Below are 19,897 nucleotides of genomic sequence, written 5' to 3' on the forward strand. Positions count from 1 at the left end.
AATTAATTTTTAGAAATTTCTCATTTTGAAATCACTTATCCAATCGTGTGACTTTACCTACTTAATTTATAAACTCAATTCATAATAGACTTAACTATTTCCTTTAAATTTAATTTTTACCAAATTCATTTTACTACCAATAGTAAAAATTTGAATATTTTATCCTTTGAGATAAATGTTGTATGACAGTCCACATTTTGCAGGTGCTTTAATTATTTATTGCTAAAAAACTTAAATTACATTTTTATTTTTATCTCTAATTATTTTAATATAAATCCCTTAAAATATAATAAAATATGTGAGTTTTAAAGAGGAAAACTATTTAACGTTTTTTAGAAGTGGAATTAAGAGATATAATCTCTCGATGATATATACCTTAGTCAGTTGAATTATGCATACGTATAATTTTGATTGTTTTTCCGATGATTTTTTTTTTTTAATTTGATATCCTAATAAGATTTACAAGCTATTATATAATATATATTTTTAATTGAAAAAATTAAATCTAAAAAAACTATATTCGACCCGATTAGATTTCGCTGGTCTAAAATACAGTTTCATCCAATCCAACTCTTGACCTTTTAGCGACTACATATTTTGAACGGCTGAATAAGAATATGAAAGATTTGTTGAGAAAATGAAATTTTACTTACTTGCTCGACATGACTTCGATATCTTCATATAATTCACTCAAATTAATTATGAATTGGGTAATCGTAATTTTTTAAAAATAAACTCGTATTTTAACTCAAAAAGTAAAATAATTTAATAAGAGGATCGAACGTTGGCTATAATTGACTTATAAGCATTTAATTTGGGTTCCTCGCCCGTGTTCCATAAACATTATTTTTTGAGAGGGTACCATTGCCTTCCACGCTCGAACCTTTCTGTATACATAAAGGTATCCATTAGCTGAGATGGGGACAGAGATCTATTTTTCATCTACACTCTATTTTTTTAATTATATATTTCTACGAATTTATCCATTTATTTTTGTGGGAATGAGAATGAAAATTCTCCCCATATATCATAAGGTTCTAAAATTTATTTCCATTTATTATTATTAAAAATAGTTATTTTAAAGAATTTTTGTAATTTGTAAATTTTATTTTTTAATGATTAATTAGGAGTTGAACCAACTTGTTTTAAATTTTTGTTTCACGTTCTGTTTATAAATAAATTAATAATTAAATCAATGATATTGGTAAAACAAAATAATTCAAATAACATAAATAAATTAAAAAATCAATAAAAAATATTAAAAAAATTAAACAAATAAAAGCAAGACATTAAATACGTTACAAACACGTAGAAACGAATGACATAAAATCGATTGAAACATTAAATTTAGGGAATAATGTGTTATAAATCCATAAGGGTAAAACGGTAACTGCACATGAACTAAAAGTTTAAAAGGAGTGGAGAAATACTGATTTTTTCAAAGAAGGCGCCATTTTTTACAATAACCCTCGTTTAGTTCACTTCATTGTTCGTCGTCCTCGATATACGCCTGCAATCGTCTCTGCATCATCCTTGAAACGGTATCGTTGACAGCTTATTCTCTAATCGACTTGTACTTCTCAGTTTTCTTCTTTAAATAATGGCGATTGCCTAAAGTTTTGTTGTATTTCATTATGATCATTTCCTTTCTTGAATCACGTTACAAATATGATTTGTAGCAATAGTTGTGGAATCTGTTTGGTTACTGAGACGATGCAGAAAGAGGATGATATTGTTAGCTGAGACTCTGATTTTTGGGTTTATTACTATGTGTACAGTTTTCGCCTTCGTTGTTTATAATTGATCGCTCGATGGCGACGGAGGAGCTTTCTTCTTGTGTGTGCTATATTCAGTTGTGCTTGTTAATAACAAATGTTTTATTTCGATTTTTGTTGTTTATTCTCCACAAGATTTTGATAATGAAGATGGACACTACCGGTCTTGAATCAGCCAATTTTTTCTCTGGGACGGCTAGTACTAAGCTACTCGATGGTTTATCCTCGATGACGTCTTTTGATATTCCAATTTCTGCTTATGTGAGTGAACATGTGTAACACCCGAGCTTACGAGGTATCAATGACCTTTGCTTTCCTTCCTAAGATTCGTATACACGTAGGTCATGAGATTTTATTGTAGGCCGTGGATACCGATCAAGTCGATGAAGAAAGAAATTATGTTCGGGATGGTGGTAATATAAAAAAAAAAGGTCAAAGTCAATATAGAGGAAAAACGGTCATTTTGCACCTACTTCTATTTGAGGGGTATGAATAGTTGGGACATAACAAGAAAGAGAAAAAAAAAGGAAAGAGGAGAATGAATCTTTTTTATAAGGGTGTAGGAACTTCTTCTTAAGAGACGTGTTTTAAAATCTTAAGGAGAAGACAAAAAAAAAAAAAGTCTAGAGAGGACAATATGGGCTTGGACCGTAAGGAAAAACTCAGAAAGGAAAAAGGAAAAATCGAGAGAGTACAACACCTAATAATTTTGGCAATTAGTAAGGGGCGGTGTGATCGAGAAATACTTGAGTGCATCTTGGGTTACACTCATTTTTTTTTTTTTTTGTAGCCAAATCCACCCACAGTAGAAAAAACAAAAAAAGAGTTTATCATGTGGCAAACTGTGGTTAGACAGCAAAAATATGGGTGCAGTTCAGGTTGCACCCGAAGTATATCTCAGGTGTGCCTGACTTAGAGGAGAGGTTGCAAATGGAGAAAGTTAACTGTAATTTTAGTTAAAAAAGATACTTGATAGGGGACCGTCTCGAACAAGGTTAGTTTTTGGATTCCTATTGATTCCAAGCTTTCCTTTTCTCTTAGTAACAATTAGAAAGGTCTGGTCCACTTTGTTTTAATTGAAGGAATTGGAACCGAAGATTTTGGACAATTAACTCTCTTGATACTTAACCAAAGAAACTCAAGAGATATCTTTTCCGACCGCATAAACTAGTTGGTAACCATTCCATTTTGATTTTGCCATTCCAAGAATCCCCTTGGTCTTCCTCCGAACAATCGGTGACCCGAGTGTTTGGGTGGATTCACATGTTTTTCATGATGAACCATGTTGAGGATTATTGGGAGGGAGTTCCACATTAACTAATAAGCTAGTTAAGAGAATGATCCTGAGTTTATAAGTAAAAAATACATCTCCATTTGTAGGAGGTTTCTTGGAAAAGTCCAAAATCAAAATCATTAGAGTTTATGTTTAATACTATTGTGTGGAGATCCATGGTTCCTAACCATATCTTATGAAGTTGCAGCGACCTGGATTGTATTATTTGACAGTGAAGGAGGAAAATTGAAAGGAACTGGAATGTCAGTTGAATCTGGTTCACCTTATGTGTATGGTGTCCTGGACAATGGGTATTCATCTTTGCTTTTACTTGTCCTTCATCTTCATCGAAATAGAAACTTGTAACCCAACATCCTTGGTACAAAAATCTTAGCATACCCCTGAGAAAGGTAGAGAAATTTACTTCTTAACACACTGCTGTGCTTCATTCCTTCATGTACAATTGGTAATTCTTGACTATGCCTAACTTCAATTTGGATTTGAGGTATTCTGATTTCCAACGTGTCTGCAGCTACCGGTACGATTTATCAGTTGAAGAAGCTGCTGAACTGTCTAGAAGAGCAATTTATCATGCAACATTCTGAGACGAGGTCAGTAATAGAGTTACTATTGGTATCTCCTGATTACTCCTCTCCTTTTCATGTCGACATGCATATCGTATATCCATTTCTCGTTTCTAAGCATAGTTTTATCTGAAATTGGGTTTTTGTTCAGCTTGTGAGATTCCATATTTGTTTGAGAGGGAAACGAAGCATTCTTTTATAAGGGTGTGGAAACCTCCCCTAACAAACGCGTTTTAAAATCTTGAGAGAAAGCTCGAAAGGGAAAGCCCAAAAAAGACAATATCTATTGGTTGGAGATGGAACAAAACATTCTTTATATAGTCGAACCTCTCCCTAATAGACACGATTTAAAAGGTTGAGGGAAAGTCCATAAAAAAAGGTCCAAAGAGGACATGGGAGGGGTACTGTATGGTCCCATTTGAAAGCAAGACAAAATTTCAACAGAGTTGCCTATTCAACAAATTATTCCTTCGATTTCTTTCTTGAACTATACTTCCAGCTTTACTATGCAAAAGTCTAACCTGACACACTAACATAAACTATAATATTTTTATTATAAAAAAAATATCATTATTCTTAAAAATATTATTCAGAACATGTAGAATATTAAAATAATAATAATAAATTCCTGAGTCAACGTTACTCCATGTTGGCTGGTATTATGTTTATTCCATCCCCTAATCATTCTGGCATATGCACAACTTAGGAAAGTATGATCTGAGAGATAAATTCCAAATCATTTTCTTATTCTTTGGACCTACATTTATATGAAAATGCAATAATTAATCTAGCTTACTATTGAAAATGTATTCAATAATTAAAAATTTAAGAATGTAGCAGTTTTTTGCTTGAAAATTTGAATCCAACAGGTCATTTGATCTCTTTTATTTGGTCATGACCGTTGATCCCATTGTGCAATGCAGATTGGGAATTTGAGCTTATTTGGTTAAAATGTAGGACATAGACTTGTATAGTATATCACATCATTGTTTGAGATTTAATCTGATCTCTTGGACACCAAGCTATTCATTCTTATTTTACAGCTGTCTTCACTTTTTAGTCTCAGGAACAATCATTTTATCGTACTGTTGAGGTCTTGAGGACTCATAAAATAGGGACTTGGAGGTAATTTTCTTGAACTTTTGAAGAAATTGAAAGTTTAGAATTATTGATTAATTTTGCGGTTTCATAACTACTCCTCTTACCACATGACGATTACCTAGCCAATGTTTAGATTTGTCTTTATTCAAACTTTTTTTGTTTACCCTAGCATTCTCCACTGGTTCGATTGTTGTTGAGCAATTTTTGGATGTCAATCAGACCTCTCCTTCGTCAAAAATGATCCGCTTATCCCGAAATGACCTAGCCCAATAGGAAAATCTCAATTCATTGGACTTTTTGATACAATCAAATAGAAAGTCTCAAGGGCGTCATATTCTAAGAGCCCAAACTATGTGGTTGAATAAATCCTCCTCTATCTGTTGCGGGTCGAGGACTCCTCCTTCCCCTTCTTCAAACTTTGATTCGTATTATTCATAGAGAAATCTCTGATCAACGATAGAACAAGATCCATTTTGTATCATCTTTAGGAATCGTTCGAGCCGAAAAAGTAATGTCACTCGATCATTACCAAATCGACTGCAATCTTTTTCTGTCCGTGATGATCTCAATCCCAACAGAGCACTTTCTACTTCTAATAAGCCATGAACTAGATCAAGAATCATTCTCAACAAGTCCATTTAATATAGCTAATGTACCCTCTTTTATAATCAGTTTTGCTACCGTACTTGCTGAGAACTTAGATTTTTTTTCGTACTTTAGAATGGATACACAACTTTTTTTTTTGCAAGGTTGATAATGACCCATATTTTAGATGATATTTTGAGAAGATTAGTTCTTTGAAATATGGTTTACTCAAATAGCTGGAATGATTGTTTAAAACATTAATTTAGAGAGGAAGTGTTGAATAAATGGTATTACTATGTTGGATAAAAGGAATTGCGAGTGTTTATATGATTTGGGGAATGCCCCATTAAGGAGTATATAGATGTTTTAATGTAAAATCACATGCATGCTGACCAGCCTCTTATAAATGAAAGAAGAAAGACATGGGTAATAAATTACATAAATTGTAGACCCAACCTTTCCAACTACTCCAACTATAATCATTCAAGTTTAGATTAAGCAATACACAATGTAAAAATTAAACTTCTAATTCTACCTTCTATATTATTTTATTATCCCTAATTCTGTTGCTTGTTTTTATATGTTAGGTTGAACTAAATTATTATTCTTCAATGTTGCTATGCATTGGATTTGCAAATGTCTGTTTATATTTGATCCTCTTTTGTTGTAAAACTGTAATAATTTGTTACCGCTGTGGCAACAATAGTTTCATTAATTAAATTATGTGAATGATTCATTAATAGGTGAGCTTCAGAAACAATTAAAGACATATTCCGAATAATTACAGTGATTAATTAATTATTATTGTTAGTATTTTGTTCACGAACTTGTGGTATAAGGAGACTCGAACATTTGTCGTGGCATTTGTTTATTACTAAATGAATTAGGCATTTTGGAAGTAATTTTGAAATGGTTAAAACTAGGTCTTCAGGTGATATTGGGTTTAACCATGGCAAATAAAGCATGTTTTAAGCACTATTTAAAGTTTTTAATCCGTGTTTAGTACGTATTTAAGATTTAAAAATTCAAACTGCGAGAAATCGAATATGTAGTAGTCCAAGCCTACTATTAGCTGATGTTGTCTTCTTTGAGCCTCCCCTTGAGGTGATTGTGATAAGTTTCCATAATATTTTGTTCTCCCTCCAATTGATGTGGAATTTGACAATCCACCATCATTTGGGGCTCAGCGTCCTTGTTGGCACACCAATCGGTGTCCTCCCGTGTCGAGGCTCAGCATTTTCGCTGGCACATCGTTTGGTGTCGGGCTTTGATACCATTTTCAACAACTTAAGCTCACCTCTAGTAGATTTTGTCTTTTTGAATTTTTCTTTTCATACTTCCCCTCATTTGGGAATTGATGTGGGATTTCACAATTCACCCTCATTTGGGGCTTAGCGTTCTTATTGGCACACCATTCAGTGTCATCTCTCTTCAAGGTTCAGTATCTTCGATGGCACATCGTTTGGTGTCTAGTTTTGATATCATTTATAATAACTCAAGTTCGTCACTAGCAAATATTGTCTTTTTTTTTTTTAATTTTTCTTTCAAACTTCCCCTTAAAATGTTAAAACACTTTTGTTAAGGAGAGGTTTCTATACCCTTATAAAAAATATTTTGTTCCCTATCGTATCAAATCGTGAATACATATATTTAATTTAGTTAATAATATTAAAAAGAGATCGATATTAGAATAAGCTAAAAACAAAGTTGGGAGTGTAGAGGGTATAAAATAGAGCATATTTGTTTGTTATTTAGCTTCTAAGCATGATTTCATGATTGTGAATAAGATACAATCATCCTCTACATCTTCCCACTCAACCATATCATAATGCATTTAATACAAGTGCTTCTTTTATATATATATATATATATAACAAGTGGCCCACACGAGAGGCTGCAATTAAAGGTCTGAAATGGAGGAGTGATTGTGGAACGTTAGATATTTATTATTGTTAGCTGAAGAATAATGATTGCCTTTAATAGATGGTTGATTCTCATGTTGTCTATTTTCTTACTGTGCTCACTCACGTACCTGATTATTTTTAATTATGATCAATTTTAATTTCGATTTTGTATTAATTTCATCTATATATTTCAAGAGTGATTCTATTTTTTAGAAAATTAATATTTATATTAGCTACATCCCTGTCTGCATAGATTCTTCGTAAATTTAGTTAAATGATAATAAATTGATAAATGTTTTCAAATTATTAATGCATGCAATAAATCCACCCTTGGGAATTGAAATAAATCCCATTCCAAGGGACTCCATCCATATTCGTAGATTAAAAAAAAAAAAAAAAAAATTACTTGTTTTAAAATGTTTAAAATATTTTTCTCCACATATTTATAATTTTTTAAAAACTAATTTAAATATAAATATAAATTTTATGTTAAATATTATCCAAAATTTTCAATTTTGTATTAAGTGGATGAGTGAATTTTATGTCAAGGACCAAATAAATAAATATTTGAAAATTGAGGGAGTAAACTTGTAATTTAATTTAATTTTTTTAATTTAATTTAATTTAATTTAATTTTTTTTGTTGGATTGCTATTTCTAGAATTTCGGCTTATTAGGACACGAAACATCCAACATTATGCCTAAAGATAATGATAAAAAGGCCGACATTCATAAAGCATCTCTCTCCCCTTTGCTTTTCTTCTACTTCCCTTAATCCTTTTTGTTCAAATAAAATTGTCTCCTTTTCTTTTATAATAATTATTTTAGGCCAAACTGTAATTAGATTTATCAGAAATTCATCCATTAATTTAATAATTAGATCACCTCTATTAGTTTTGGTTCAACATAATTAACATAAATTTACTATAATTTTATTTAATTTTATTTAATTTTGTTTTTTTTTATGGTTGAATTTGCAAATTTTAATTAGATGTTTGAAAATAAATAAATAGATATGGTTGAAAATAGTTGGAAGAGAGTAATAATTGGCTAATTTTGGGAACAATCATGTCTCCATTGGTACGAGATTCTTTTTTAGGGAAGCTTAAAACAAACCTACAAGAGCTTTTTACAAGAACTTATGCTAAAATTGGATAATATAATAATATTATGGAGAGTCATGATCAGAGTTATGCTCTTAGTTTAGGAGTTGATTATGAGTCGAGCCTCGATTATGGGGAAGATTAGTGATGATTGTTGGGAGGAAGTCTACATTGACTAATTTTAAAAATGATCATAGAATTATAAATATCATATCTTGGATAGTCGTGATTTCTAACCAATATTAATATAATTTAATATTTGATTGGTGGATTTAGCGTAAAACATTTACAATACAATTGAAGAGTATTTGGTAAATTGACATTTTTTGGTTAAAATAATTTTATTAAATCTCAAATGGTGATAAATATTTTCCGTAAGTTAAAAGTTAATTTTATTAATAATTAAAATTAGGTTGAAATGAAATGATAGAGATGAAAAGAGTAATTTTCTGCGTTAGTTTATCCTCTTGTTTATTTGTAGATGGCGGGAGGAAGATGGCAGCCATCAAAATCTCTCTCTCTCTCTCTCTCTCTCTCTCTCTCTCTCTCCCCTTTAATAGACATCCATAGCCAACCACCTCTGCTCTTCCTCAACAACATTTCTAGTTTTCTCTTCTTCACTCTACTACTCAACCTCCACTCTCACCTCCGATCTTCTTCCCCATATCCGTTCCTTTTTTTCTGGTTACTGCTTCCTTCGCCGCCGGTCGCCGTTGCTGCCTCTTTCTAGAGGGAGAACGACAGTGGTGATGATGGAGAATAATCTGCTGTTTCTTGTCCTCGATTTGGTTTTGTTTTTGCACTTTCAGGTCTCTTTTAGGGCATTTTCCCTCTCGCCGGACGGTCTCTCGCTTCTTTCTCTCAAGTCGGCGGTCGACCAGTCGCCTGATTCCTCTGTTTTCTCCGATTGGAACGAGGATGACTCTACGCCTTGTCGATGGTCTGGCATTTCTTGTATGAATGTTTCTGGCGACCCGCGTGTCGTTGGGATTGCTCTCTCTGGTAAGAATCTCCATGGCTATATTCCTTCTGAGCTTGGGTCGCTTGTCTATCTCCGGCGATTGAACCTCCATAACAATAATTTCTACGGCTCCATACCTGAGCAGTTGTTTAATGCTACCTCATTGCATAGCTTATTTCTCTATAGCAATAATCTATCTGGTTCTTTTCCCCCTTCGATCTGCAACATTCCGAGGCTTCAGAACCTCGATCTCTCCAATAATTCTCTCGCCGGACCAATTCCCGACGAATTGAAGAATTGTAAACAGTTGCAGCATTTAATACTCGCCAGAAATCAATTTGACGGAGAAATCCCGTCTGGTATGTGGTCAAGGATGGATAATTTACTTCAACTCGATCTCTCATCCAACGATTTCAGTGGATCGATTCCGGAGGATTTGGGGGAACTGAAGACACTAACCGGTACGCTGAACCTGTCCTTCAATCATTTATCGGGTAAAATTCCGAAGACTCTTGGAGATTTGCCGGTGACTGTGAGTTTCGACCTTCGGAGCAACAATCTGAGCGGAAGCATACCACAGACGGGTTCCTTCGCGAATCAGGGACCGACTGCATTTCTCAATAATCCTGACTTGTGCGGATTTCCTCTTCAGAAATCTTGTGGGAATTCAGAACGTGGCTCACCGGGTAATCCGGATACTAAGCCATCTTACACTGCTCCTAGAAAAGGATTGAGCGCCGGACTAATCGTTCTCATCTCAGCCGCCGACGCCGCCGGAGTAGCGTTTATCGGTCTGATAATAGTATACATATATTGGCGAAGGAAGGACGATTCGAACGGCTGTAGCTGTACGGCCAAAAGAAAATTCGGTGGGAACCAGAAAGATCTCTGCAGTTTTCCTTGTATGAATGGACAAGATAAGAATGAGGAGTCCGAAATGGAGGAGCCGGAGAACAGTGACAGAAGCAAAGAAGAAGGAGGGCTTGTGGCCATAGACAAAGGCTTTACGTTCGAGCTCGACGAGCTACTGAGAGCATCAGCCTATGTGCTGGGAAAGAGTGGACTAGGGATTGTGTACAAAGTGGTCCTTGGAAATGGGATTCCGGTGGCCGTACGGCGGGTGGGCGAAGGCGGAGAACAGAGGTATAAAGAGTTCGTGGCGGAGGTGCAGGCCATTGGAAGGGTAAAGCATCCCAATATCGTGAAACTGAGAGCTTATTATTGGGCGCCGGATGAGAAGCTTCTGATCAGTGATTTTATCTCCAATGGAAACTTGGCCTCTGCACTTCACGGTTAGTCCCCATAATTCCTTTGCACTTCATTACTGATTGCTCTGTTCTTATCTGAATCTGCTGGTTGAACGGCGACCCAAAACTCCTCCCTCAATCTTGCCTTTCTCTTTTGGGATTAATTTTATTTCACTCTTCATGATCACATTGCTGAAATTTAGCTCTCTACAACACAAAATACCAGTAGTTATTACATTAGTCAACTAACTCTCCTACCCGTGATAGCTTTTTGAAACGTGGGTTCCACCCGGCCTACTGTTTGATGATTTTGGGCCCTTCATCGATGATCTCTCGACGGCGTAGACATAATTAATGCAAAGCTCTTTTTAACTTTTATCTGGTTGGAGTGGGGGAGAAAATTCCCGTATAGGATATTTGTTTTTTAGTTTTGGGCATATAATGGTTGGTTGCCTAATGCCATTGCCAAGCGTGGGATCCAACGATGGCTGTCCCTATCCCCCGCCCTCACTCCACTTTCCACGCAGCCCTGAATTGCAGGCGCTGCTCCTTACCCATTCCCATTTTTTGTGTAACAGTCCATAGGATACACGTAGATTGAAGGAAACTTCTTACTAGCCAGAGACTCTTGGTGGAACCGTCTATGGATTGGAGTGTGGGTTTAGATGTTACAAATGATATTAGGAGCCAAAACAGTGGACGAGTGCTCATGGATTTCGGTTGTTACAAATGGCATAGGAGCTAAACACCGAATGAGTGTCAGCAAGGTTGAAGAGGGGAATAAAGTAATATTTACAAGGGTGTGGACTTCTGGCTAGTGCCAATGAAGACCTCATCCCTAAGGAGGTGGATTGTGAGATCTCCCACATCCCACACATCTATTGGAGAGGATAACAAAACTCTATTTAAAGGGTGTGAAAATCTTTACCTAACAGCCTTTTAGGGTGGAAGCTCAAAATGGAAATAACTCTTACCTATACCAATAATTACCTCCCCACCCCCTCTTAATAAGGGTATTAAGGATGATGGATGAGTGAAAATAACTCTCATAATAACTTAGTTTATGTCTTTTAGGTTATGCAACTTAGCTGGGTTTTACCAAAGTTCAAATGAAAATTGAAAACAATTGGTGAAACCTAATTGGTGTGATGCATATATCTTTCTGATGTCGCACTGACGTTGTCAACGAAACAGGGAGAAACGGGCAGCCATCTTCAGTGCTTTCATGGTCAACGAGACTGAGAATTGCCAAGGGAACCGCAAGGGGGTTGGCTTATCTACACGAATGCAGTCCAAGAAAATTCGTCCATGGCGACATCAAGCCCTCCAACATTCTCCTCGACAACGATTTCCAGCCCCACATCTCTGACTTCGGCCTCAACCGTTTGATCAGCATCACCGGCGACAACCCCTCCTCCTCCGGCGGCCTCATTGGCGGCGCCTTCTCATACCTCAAGTCCGTCCAAACCGAACGCACCAACAACTACTGCGCGCCGGAGGCCCGTACCCCTGGCGGTCGTCCCACCCAAAAATGGGACGTTTATTCCTTCGGAGTCATGGTCCTCGAATTGCTCACCGGAAAGTCACCGGAGCTTTCTCCCAACACGTCGACTTCTTTGGAGATTCCAGATTTGGTGAGATGGGTCAGAAAAGGATTTGAAGAAGCAAAGCCATTGTCGGATTTGGTTGACCCTGCTCTGCTACAAGAAGTACATGCCAAGAAAGAGGTCCTCGCCGTATTCCACGTGGCGCTCGCTTGTACAGAGAGCGACCCGGAACTCCGGCCTAGAATGAAAACAGTGTCAGAGAGTTTCGACAGGATGGGATCGTAAGAAATGATCGTGATTTATGAACATGGCCGCCATTGTTGTACCAGTCAAGCTGCTGCTGTAATTGCGAGCATCATGTACTCTCGCAGGAGCCAATCAATTTTTACGCCAAGAAAGATTAGATTGGGCACAAAATTGTCCATGGAGATAGGGTTTCTTCTTTTCTCCCCTTTCGATTTTGTAATTGCTATTTTTCTTCTCTCATCTTTATGCTATAATTTGTTCTTATTTTACATTTTGCAATTTCAAATGAGGAAAGTAAGTATCAATGTTCTACAATTTGAAAATTTTGAATATGGATCGGGTCACAAATTAAAACTGTTCTTGAAAATGGTTATATAAAAGATAAGATGTTGATTAATAGAAAAACAAACAAAATTAAGATGCATTGTCACAATTACATGCCATTTTTTTTTTCTTTCTGTGAAGTGAAATCTTTCATCCATTTGTGAGAAATTACAAGTATCATCGATGTTCATATTCTGCACAGAAGCCTTTAAATAGAAAAGCCTTTGATAACGACTGCCCAACTAATGATGGCAGTTCCAAATCAGCTGATTTAGCACACCCTATGCTAAATAACAAGACCATAGGTGTTAAAAAAAAACTCAATAATTGGAAATTTTGATCCACCAAACCCAAACCAATCTTACCTGTTTTAGATTTGAAATCTATATGTTTAGAATTTATTTTTTAACTTAATTTTTTTTCAAATATATATTGATAGTGATGTGTAATTATTAATTAAATAAATAGATATTCTAACATTTTACTTTTATTAATAAAAAAAAATATGAATAGATGATCCGAACAACTCCAACTAAGGAAATCCAACAATTTTTATGATCGGGTTAAGATGAATTTCATATCTAATACAATTTTCCGTTATGATTTATTTAGTATAGATTTGGTATTTAAGTTTTGAAGTTTATTTATTTCGCACTTATAGTTTTAAAATTATAAATTTAGTTTTGGATTTTTTTTGTTTTTATTTTTAAAAATTAACTTTAGAGACCGTTATCTCCCCCTGAAGTTTTTATATTTTATTATCCATTTTTTATTTATGTTTTCCAGAATTTGACTAATTTTTTAAAAAATCAAAGGTGAAACCTTTAAATTGGTTTTATTAAAATATAATATTTGGAGAATAATTATAATAATTAATTATAAAATATATCTCAATATTTGTATATTTTATGATTTGATTAATAAGTTAATGAGTTAAGATTTTCGAGATTTAGTTAGTTTATATTTTTTATATTTTAGAAATTTATTAGGAAAAGTAATTTATGGAGCAAATATACAAAATAGCAAAATTGTCCCAATTTGGCGCGGAGCAAAGCGGCAGCTCTGCTTGAGTTAACGATCCAAATCCGATCGAAAGTTGGGGAAAAGGAGAAAGAAAGCTCTCTCTCAGTCCGACTGGTTCTTCTCTTTCCTTTTCTTTCTTTTCCGCCATTGTTCTTCTGCTTTTAGCTACATAGGGCTCACAAGTTATGTTCCTAACAGTATCTGTATCTGCATGCGTTTGATTCTTTCCAGCATTCTCCGTTCTGAATTTCCCGTTGGACTCTGGGAGATGCACGATTCGACGTCTCAACTTCTAGGGTTTTGATTTAACTTTCGGATTCTACGACGTATCTAATGCCGTAAGTAATACAAATAAACAAACAAACAAAAATTGCTGACCGGAATCCGGATTGGAAGTTTATGCTTGTTGCATTTGGTTTCTGTACTGTAACAAATTAGACACTCTGTTTGTTGCCTTGATGTTTGAAGTTAGTTTCCACTTCACCTGTCCCCACCATGAATTTTAATTTAGGAATGGACTATACAAATATACGGTGGGCATGTTCATAACCATTGTGCTTTGATTTTCCCTTTGTATTATGCTAGTTTTAGAAGCATCTTGTTCTCTTGATTTTGTTCACTCTACTTGGATTCTGCACAAAAATTTTTGTACCTATGGAGCTCTTATCTTTGTTTATATGTTCAAGATCTTTTACATTTTTAATCACCAAACAAATATAGCCATTCATTTCAGGTGAGCATGGTAAAGTTCCCATCTGTTCAGTTCAATTTCGTTTTGGATTGCAGTTAAAATGATTGCCTTGTTTGATACTGGCCGGTGGAAAATTTCTGCTGCTACTGGAGCATGAATACTCCATTCATTCACTGCACGCCACGTTTGTACACTAGATTAAATAATTATTTACGAAGGCAAAAACATGGTGTGAACAAAGGTAGTAGGTACTCCTGTACTAATGGAATTCTTCCCACATTGAGTGTGTTTGGATTTTTGTGAGATCCCACGTCGGTTGGAGAGAGGAACAAAACATTTCTTATAAGTGTGTGGAAACGCAGACGTGTTTTAAAACCATGAGGCTGACGGCGATACGTAACGGGCCAAAACGGACAATATTTACTAGCAGTGAGTTTGAGCTATTACAAATTGTATCAAAGGCAGACACGGGCGATGTGCCAGCGAGAAGGCTGAGTTCTGTAAGAGGTGGACACGAGGCGGTGTGTCAGCAAGGACGTTGGGTCTCGAAGGGAGGTGGATTAGGTGCCCACATCGTTGGAGAAGGGAATGAGTGCTAGTGAGGATGTTGGGCCCTGAAGGGGGTGGATTGTGAGATCCTCACATCGGTTGAGGAGAACAAAACATTCTTTATAAGAATGTGGAAACTTCTCCCTAGTAGATACATTTTGAAAACCTTGAGGAGAATCCTGACTGGGAAAGCTCAAAAAAGACAATATCTGATAGCAGTAGGCTTGAACTGTCACAATTTTAGTTAGGCCTCTTCAATTTCTTACCATTGAATCATTGGGAATATAAGTATGTACTCTTGTGAAGATTCCACTTCCGGACATTCTTGAATAAAGAACTGGGCATATACTGTTCCTATTCCTCAATCTGGTTGATCAATCATGGTGGAAGCTGAATATATAACTGATGAGCTCTTAACTCTCATCAATGGTCCCGTTACACCATTCTATTATTGAGTGCATTAAATTGCCATCATGAGAAAACGTTTTTTTCTATATATACTTTGAACTAGACCAAAATTATCTCTCTTTTATCTGTTCTAGACTCGTATGAGTAATTTGACTTGAAGCTGTACCTATCCTTCTGGCTTTTGTTGACTAAGGATAATAGCTCTTAGCCTGCTGATAAGGCTAGAGTAACAGACTGGATCTGATGCTAATGAACTTTGAAAGCTGCAATGAGATTTTGTACTTCTAATTGTTGACTGTATGATTGTAGCAGCCATGCTGATAGCTGTGTTCAAAGCTTTCTAGGGTGCCTTTGTTCTTGACTCTTGGGAGAGCTTCTGAATTTTCTTTATCCTTAATGACAATTTTCTTTTTCCTGTAGAACGGCTGCACTCATGGCAGTTGGCACTTGCCTGTCCATCTCATTTTTGCTCTATTTATTTTCTTTTCACTCGAAGATAGAGAAATCGTGGCCCAATTTTATTTGATAAATATCTAAGAATATATTGTTTCCATCTCTTTCCATTATTCATTTTCATCTAGAATTAACTTCAATAATTTATCATGATGTTGGTTTTTATTGTTTTAGGGAAGGCAATGTTTTCATTATTAACGATAATTGCTCCTGTTTTTTTGTGAGATCCCACCGGTTGGAGAGGGGAACAAAATATTCTTTATAAGGGTGTGGAAACCTCTCCTAGTAGACGCGTTTTAAAAACCTTGAGGAGAAGTTTGAAAGAGAAAGTTCAAAAAGGACAATATTTTCTAGCGGTGAGCTTGGACTGTTATATTTTTTCTGTTAGCAGTGACAGTCATTGTTAACCTTGAATTGCTCTCGTGTCTGCTGCCGGCAGGTTTCTTGCATTTTCTGGAAGGATTCTTATCTTAGTTGCCTTTCTCAATTGACACAATTCTGAAAACAGTTCTAGTTCGTTTAACTTCGTTTGTCAAGTGTTTGTATATGCAGGTTACTCGTCGGTGGAAACTCATATGATGTGATTTATTCAAGTGTAACCTTATGGATTACACATTTTGTGGGAAGCCATTACTCATTCATTTGATGGTCAAAGCTCATTTAACTTCAAGGATGATGCCCACATGTTCCTGAGTTATTTCTGATGGACGGCAACTGTGCTTTCCTCCTTATCCCAGCATTCATTACAATCCGACTCGCCGTACTATGGCTGGTGGAACAGGTGAATTATTGAGCCCTTGGTAGTTTCGGGATGCCTTACAATTTACAATGGAAAATGGGAATGTTTATTTATCTTTTTGGTTGAAACCTCCTCTGCATTTATTATGGAGGCTTGTTTTTAATGTGGTGGTTCCCTTGAGGCCCTTGAAGTGACATGTATGAAATCGTTCTTTGATAGTTGAGACTTCATAGAGAGTGACCGAGCGAGGAAGACAGGTAAATTACAGTTCCATCGTATATTGATGTTCGGTGTAAATAAATTCTTTCCCGGGCTAGGAAAGCTAGAGATCCATGGTATATGAGTTCTATTGGTACAAACGTTTTTGGGTTGTAGACAAAGTAGAGACACACGGAGCATAATTTGGTTGATTCAATGAGATGTTATTTTATTATATTGTGTTTATAACTTAGCTAATTTTGATTATGATGGTATTGGATATTTTTTTTGTGGAGGAATGGCTTGGACATATATAGACAGCCACTTGGTTTGCCCCTGTTGGTAGTGAAGATTGACGGGCCAATGGCGTGTGTGAGATGGAATCTCCTACTCTTTAAATGCTATAGCTTGCGCTTGCATTTGTAAGACGTGAAATTCAAGGTATGTAAATGCAATTGATGAGGTTTTTAGAAGAATGTTTAAATCATTTTTTTACTATTGGTTTATGTAATAGATTTGTCTTTCTTTTGGTAGGACCATGGCCTGATTATCACTCATGTTAAACCATGAGTAGTAAATTTAAACAGTGGATTCCTTTGTAACATCCTCTTTTTACCTTCAAATAACCCTCCACTTCCCCATTTTTCACATGTCATAATTAGTATTTACTCTTCATTTTACCGGTTGGTTAAATGTTAATACGTAACGATTCACTTATTTGCGCATGTTAAAGCATTGTACTCCCTTTCATAATGACAAACCAAATACTATGACATTTCAGAGTATTTGGCATCTGCACACATAGTAGTGTTATAATTCGTCTGGTAAATTTTTTTTGGTTCGACGCTATTTGGGATGCAAGAATCTCAACTTTTAACTTGTGGGTATGTATGTGCACTTTAACCTTTTACTTATTCGTCTGTTTGTCAAACCATAACTATGTGAGACTTTGACACGACAAAAAAATCTTTGGCGACTTGATCACATGGTGTATCATGTGACAATCTTATTCATTAATAAATATTAGTTTCTGTATGTTATATTAGTACGAAAATTTGAATCTTTAATAGTACATATGCCTTAACTTCTCACTGGTTTGCCCAATAGTTTATTACATAATCCTCCAAAGTTGAATCCATGTGCTGTAAAAAATCAGAGTGTAGAAAAAGCAACAGTAATATGTGAGGTGAAAAGGTAAAGTGGGTAAGAAAATTTTGATTAGACTAAGCAATGATGCTGTCTTGGATTCGGAGCAAAGTCGTCTACTAAATTAACAGTGTTCCTCCAAAATTAATGATAATAGTGTTTTTTAGAGTTATTTAATAAGTTTAAAAGTTTAAAGATATTTTAAGACAAAATACACAATGGTATGATACTGTCCACTTTAAGTATTAAGCTCTCATGAGCTTTGTTTTGGGATTCCCAAAAGGCCTCATACCAATGGAATTAGTATTTCTCATTTATAAACGTATGATCATTCTCTAAATTAGCCAATGTGGGACTTTTATCATCCAATAAACCCATGATCATTCTCTAAATTAGCCAATGTGGGACTTTTATCATCCAATAGTAATAACATATCTCAATTTATTTTAATTTTTCAACATTGATAATCCAATATTAAATAAATAAATATATCACAAATTGATATCATTTCTCTAAGTTTTTTTAATGTATTTCTATTTAACATAAATACTATCAACCATACAATTGTGTTCTGAAATAAAAATAAAAAACAATATTTAATGATAATAGAATATTATATAAATTTAATTAATATATAAATATATTGTCGAAATTTTACAGCCCCTAAAGCATCCTTTTATTGCATAAATATATATATATATACAAAGGCCCCACTCCCAGTAAATGCCATTACTTCACTTTGAAGACCAATCAACAGCTCCCTGCCAACAGGACCTGACCCATATCGCCAGATCCTTTCCCTTTCTTGAACAAATTTCTGTGTTCCTCTTGTCATCGCCATGTTAGACGATCGGTAGGGGACAGTTTCTGGCGACCAAAAATGGGGAATTGTGTTCTTATTCGTCGAGACCAAAAATCTGACCCTAAATTCAAGTGGTCGGTCGGTTCCGGTGCGCTCGTCAATGTCCGTGTGCCGATGCCGACTGAGCTCGACCAAGCCAACGGCAGGCTCTGTTCCAGTCCACCGTCTTCTCATCTTCCCAGCTCGCCTGAATTCGGTTCGATTCCAGCCCCGTCTTTGATTTTTGTTCTTGATTTTAAGTGATTAATGCAATTTTGTTCTTGATTTTAAGTGATTTTGAAATATGGATTAAAATTAATGCAGGTAAGGGCGATGAGATGTTCTTCGATTCTCAGGCTTGGTTGGATTCTGATAACGATGATTTCTTCAGCGTTAATGGAGGTTAGAATTTTAAAAACTTGGATGAGTTCGATTTCTATGAAATTTATATTAATAATCATCGACTGTCATTTTTAGTATAAGCTATTGTAAGATTCATACCAACAATCTTCAACAATTCAGATCTTGGCTTGTTGTTTACGAGCAGATAACACGCCGTCGTGCAGCAGCACTCCGATATGGCGTCCAAACGCCATCGAGACGCCGGCGGTGGAGCCATCGCCGGAAGGAACGAAGAAACTGCTAATTGAGCTGTTTCGCGAGAGCTTCGATAGCGAGCATGGAAGAACAATTGGGACTGCAACGAGTAATGGTCACATTGGGGTGGTGATTATGGAAGGTAATAATAATAATAATAATAATAGCAAGCCAAATTGTAGCGGGCGTTCAAGATCGGTGAAAGGGAAATCGGCGCAGTCCACGGCGTGGTGCATTCCGGTTCCGAAATTGGCGCGGAGTCTCAGCCTTAGCGACAAAAAGAAGAGGCTGCTCAGCCCTTGCCGCGGCGGTGGACCAGTGCACCCTTGAGCCCATTGTTTTCCTTGTGAAGCTGTATGTAAACTACTGGACTGGGAATGGTTTTGAACGATTTATGTTTTTTTTCAAATGGTTTTAATTTGATTTATCTTTTATCTCTTTTCTTGCTCTTTAATTTTGGTCCAATTAAATTGTACTTGTTAACATTAAATAATAAATAATTGTTGTTTTAAAACATTCTTTAAATTTTAAAAAACACTAAATTAATAAAAAAATATATATTTATACGCTATTTATCTCAAAATAAATTTATTTTGTACCAAA

General features: G+C 35.5%; 2 protein-coding genes and 1 long non-coding RNA gene across 4 annotated transcripts; all 3 read left to right on the top strand.

The window, feature by feature from the left end:
* Positions 1-2,000: 2,000 nt before the first annotated feature.
* Positions 2,001-14,591, top strand: LOC111493392. 2 transcript variants are annotated; one of them, XR_002720003.1, is made up of 4 exons: positions 2,001-2,070; positions 3,257-3,659; positions 4,693-5,061; positions 14,582-14,591. It is a non-coding gene; the product is annotated as an uncharacterized LOC111493392 (long non-coding RNA). The 2 variants fall into 2 exon arrangements; XR_002720002.1 differs by lacking the exons at positions 4,693-5,061; positions 14,582-14,591 and having other exon boundaries at positions 3,257-3,359; positions 3,581-3,851.
* Positions 8,789-12,648, top strand: LOC111492381 (receptor protein kinase-like protein ZAR1). Its single transcript, XM_023141710.1, has 2 exons — positions 8,789-10,577; positions 11,727-12,648. The coding sequence occupies exons 1-2, from the start codon at positions 9,074-9,076 to the stop codon at positions 12,362-12,364; spliced, it is 2,142 nt and encodes a 713-aa protein (XP_022997478.1). The 5' UTR covers positions 8,789-9,073; the 3' UTR covers positions 12,365-12,648.
* A 3,988-nt stretch (positions 14,592-18,579) lies between the features above and the next one.
* On the top strand, positions 18,580-19,732 carry LOC111493225 (uncharacterized protein At3g27210-like). The gene is made up of 3 exons (XM_023142873.1): positions 18,580-18,914; positions 19,022-19,099; positions 19,245-19,732. The coding sequence occupies exons 1-3, from the start codon at positions 18,737-18,739 to the stop codon at positions 19,622-19,624; spliced, it is 636 nt and encodes a 211-aa protein (XP_022998641.1). The 5' UTR covers positions 18,580-18,736; the 3' UTR covers positions 19,625-19,732.
* Positions 19,733-19,897: the final 165 nt, after the last annotated feature.

The sequence above is a fragment of the Cucurbita maxima genome, unplaced genomic scaffold, assembly GCF_002738345.1.
Source record: "Cucurbita maxima cultivar Rimu unplaced genomic scaffold, Cmax_1.0 Cma_Scf00001, whole genome shotgun sequence".
NCBI lineage: Eukaryota > Viridiplantae > Streptophyta > Magnoliopsida > Cucurbitales > Cucurbitaceae > Cucurbita > Cucurbita maxima.

Bases quoted from the DNA above. Each gene is read 5' to 3' on its own strand.
- LOC111492381 (XM_023141710.1), top strand. From the start codon at position 9,074: ATGATGGAGAATAATCTGCTGTTTCTTGTCCTCGATTTGGTTTTGTTT. The intron at 10,578-11,726 runs GTTAGTCCCCAT...TCAACGAAACAG, and splicing joins CTTGGCCTCTGCACTTCACG to GGAGAAACGGGCAGCCATCT.
- LOC111493225 (XM_023142873.1), top strand. From the start codon at position 18,737: ATGGGGAATTGTGTTCTTATTCGTCGAGACCAAAAATCTGACCCTAAA. The intron at 18,915-19,021 runs GTTCGATTCCAG...AAATTAATGCAG, and splicing joins TCCCAGCTCGCCTGAATTCG to GTAAGGGCGATGAGATGTTC. The intron at 19,100-19,244 runs GTTAGAATTTTA...GTTTACGAGCAG, and splicing joins TTTCTTCAGCGTTAATGGAG to ATAACACGCCGTCGTGCAGC.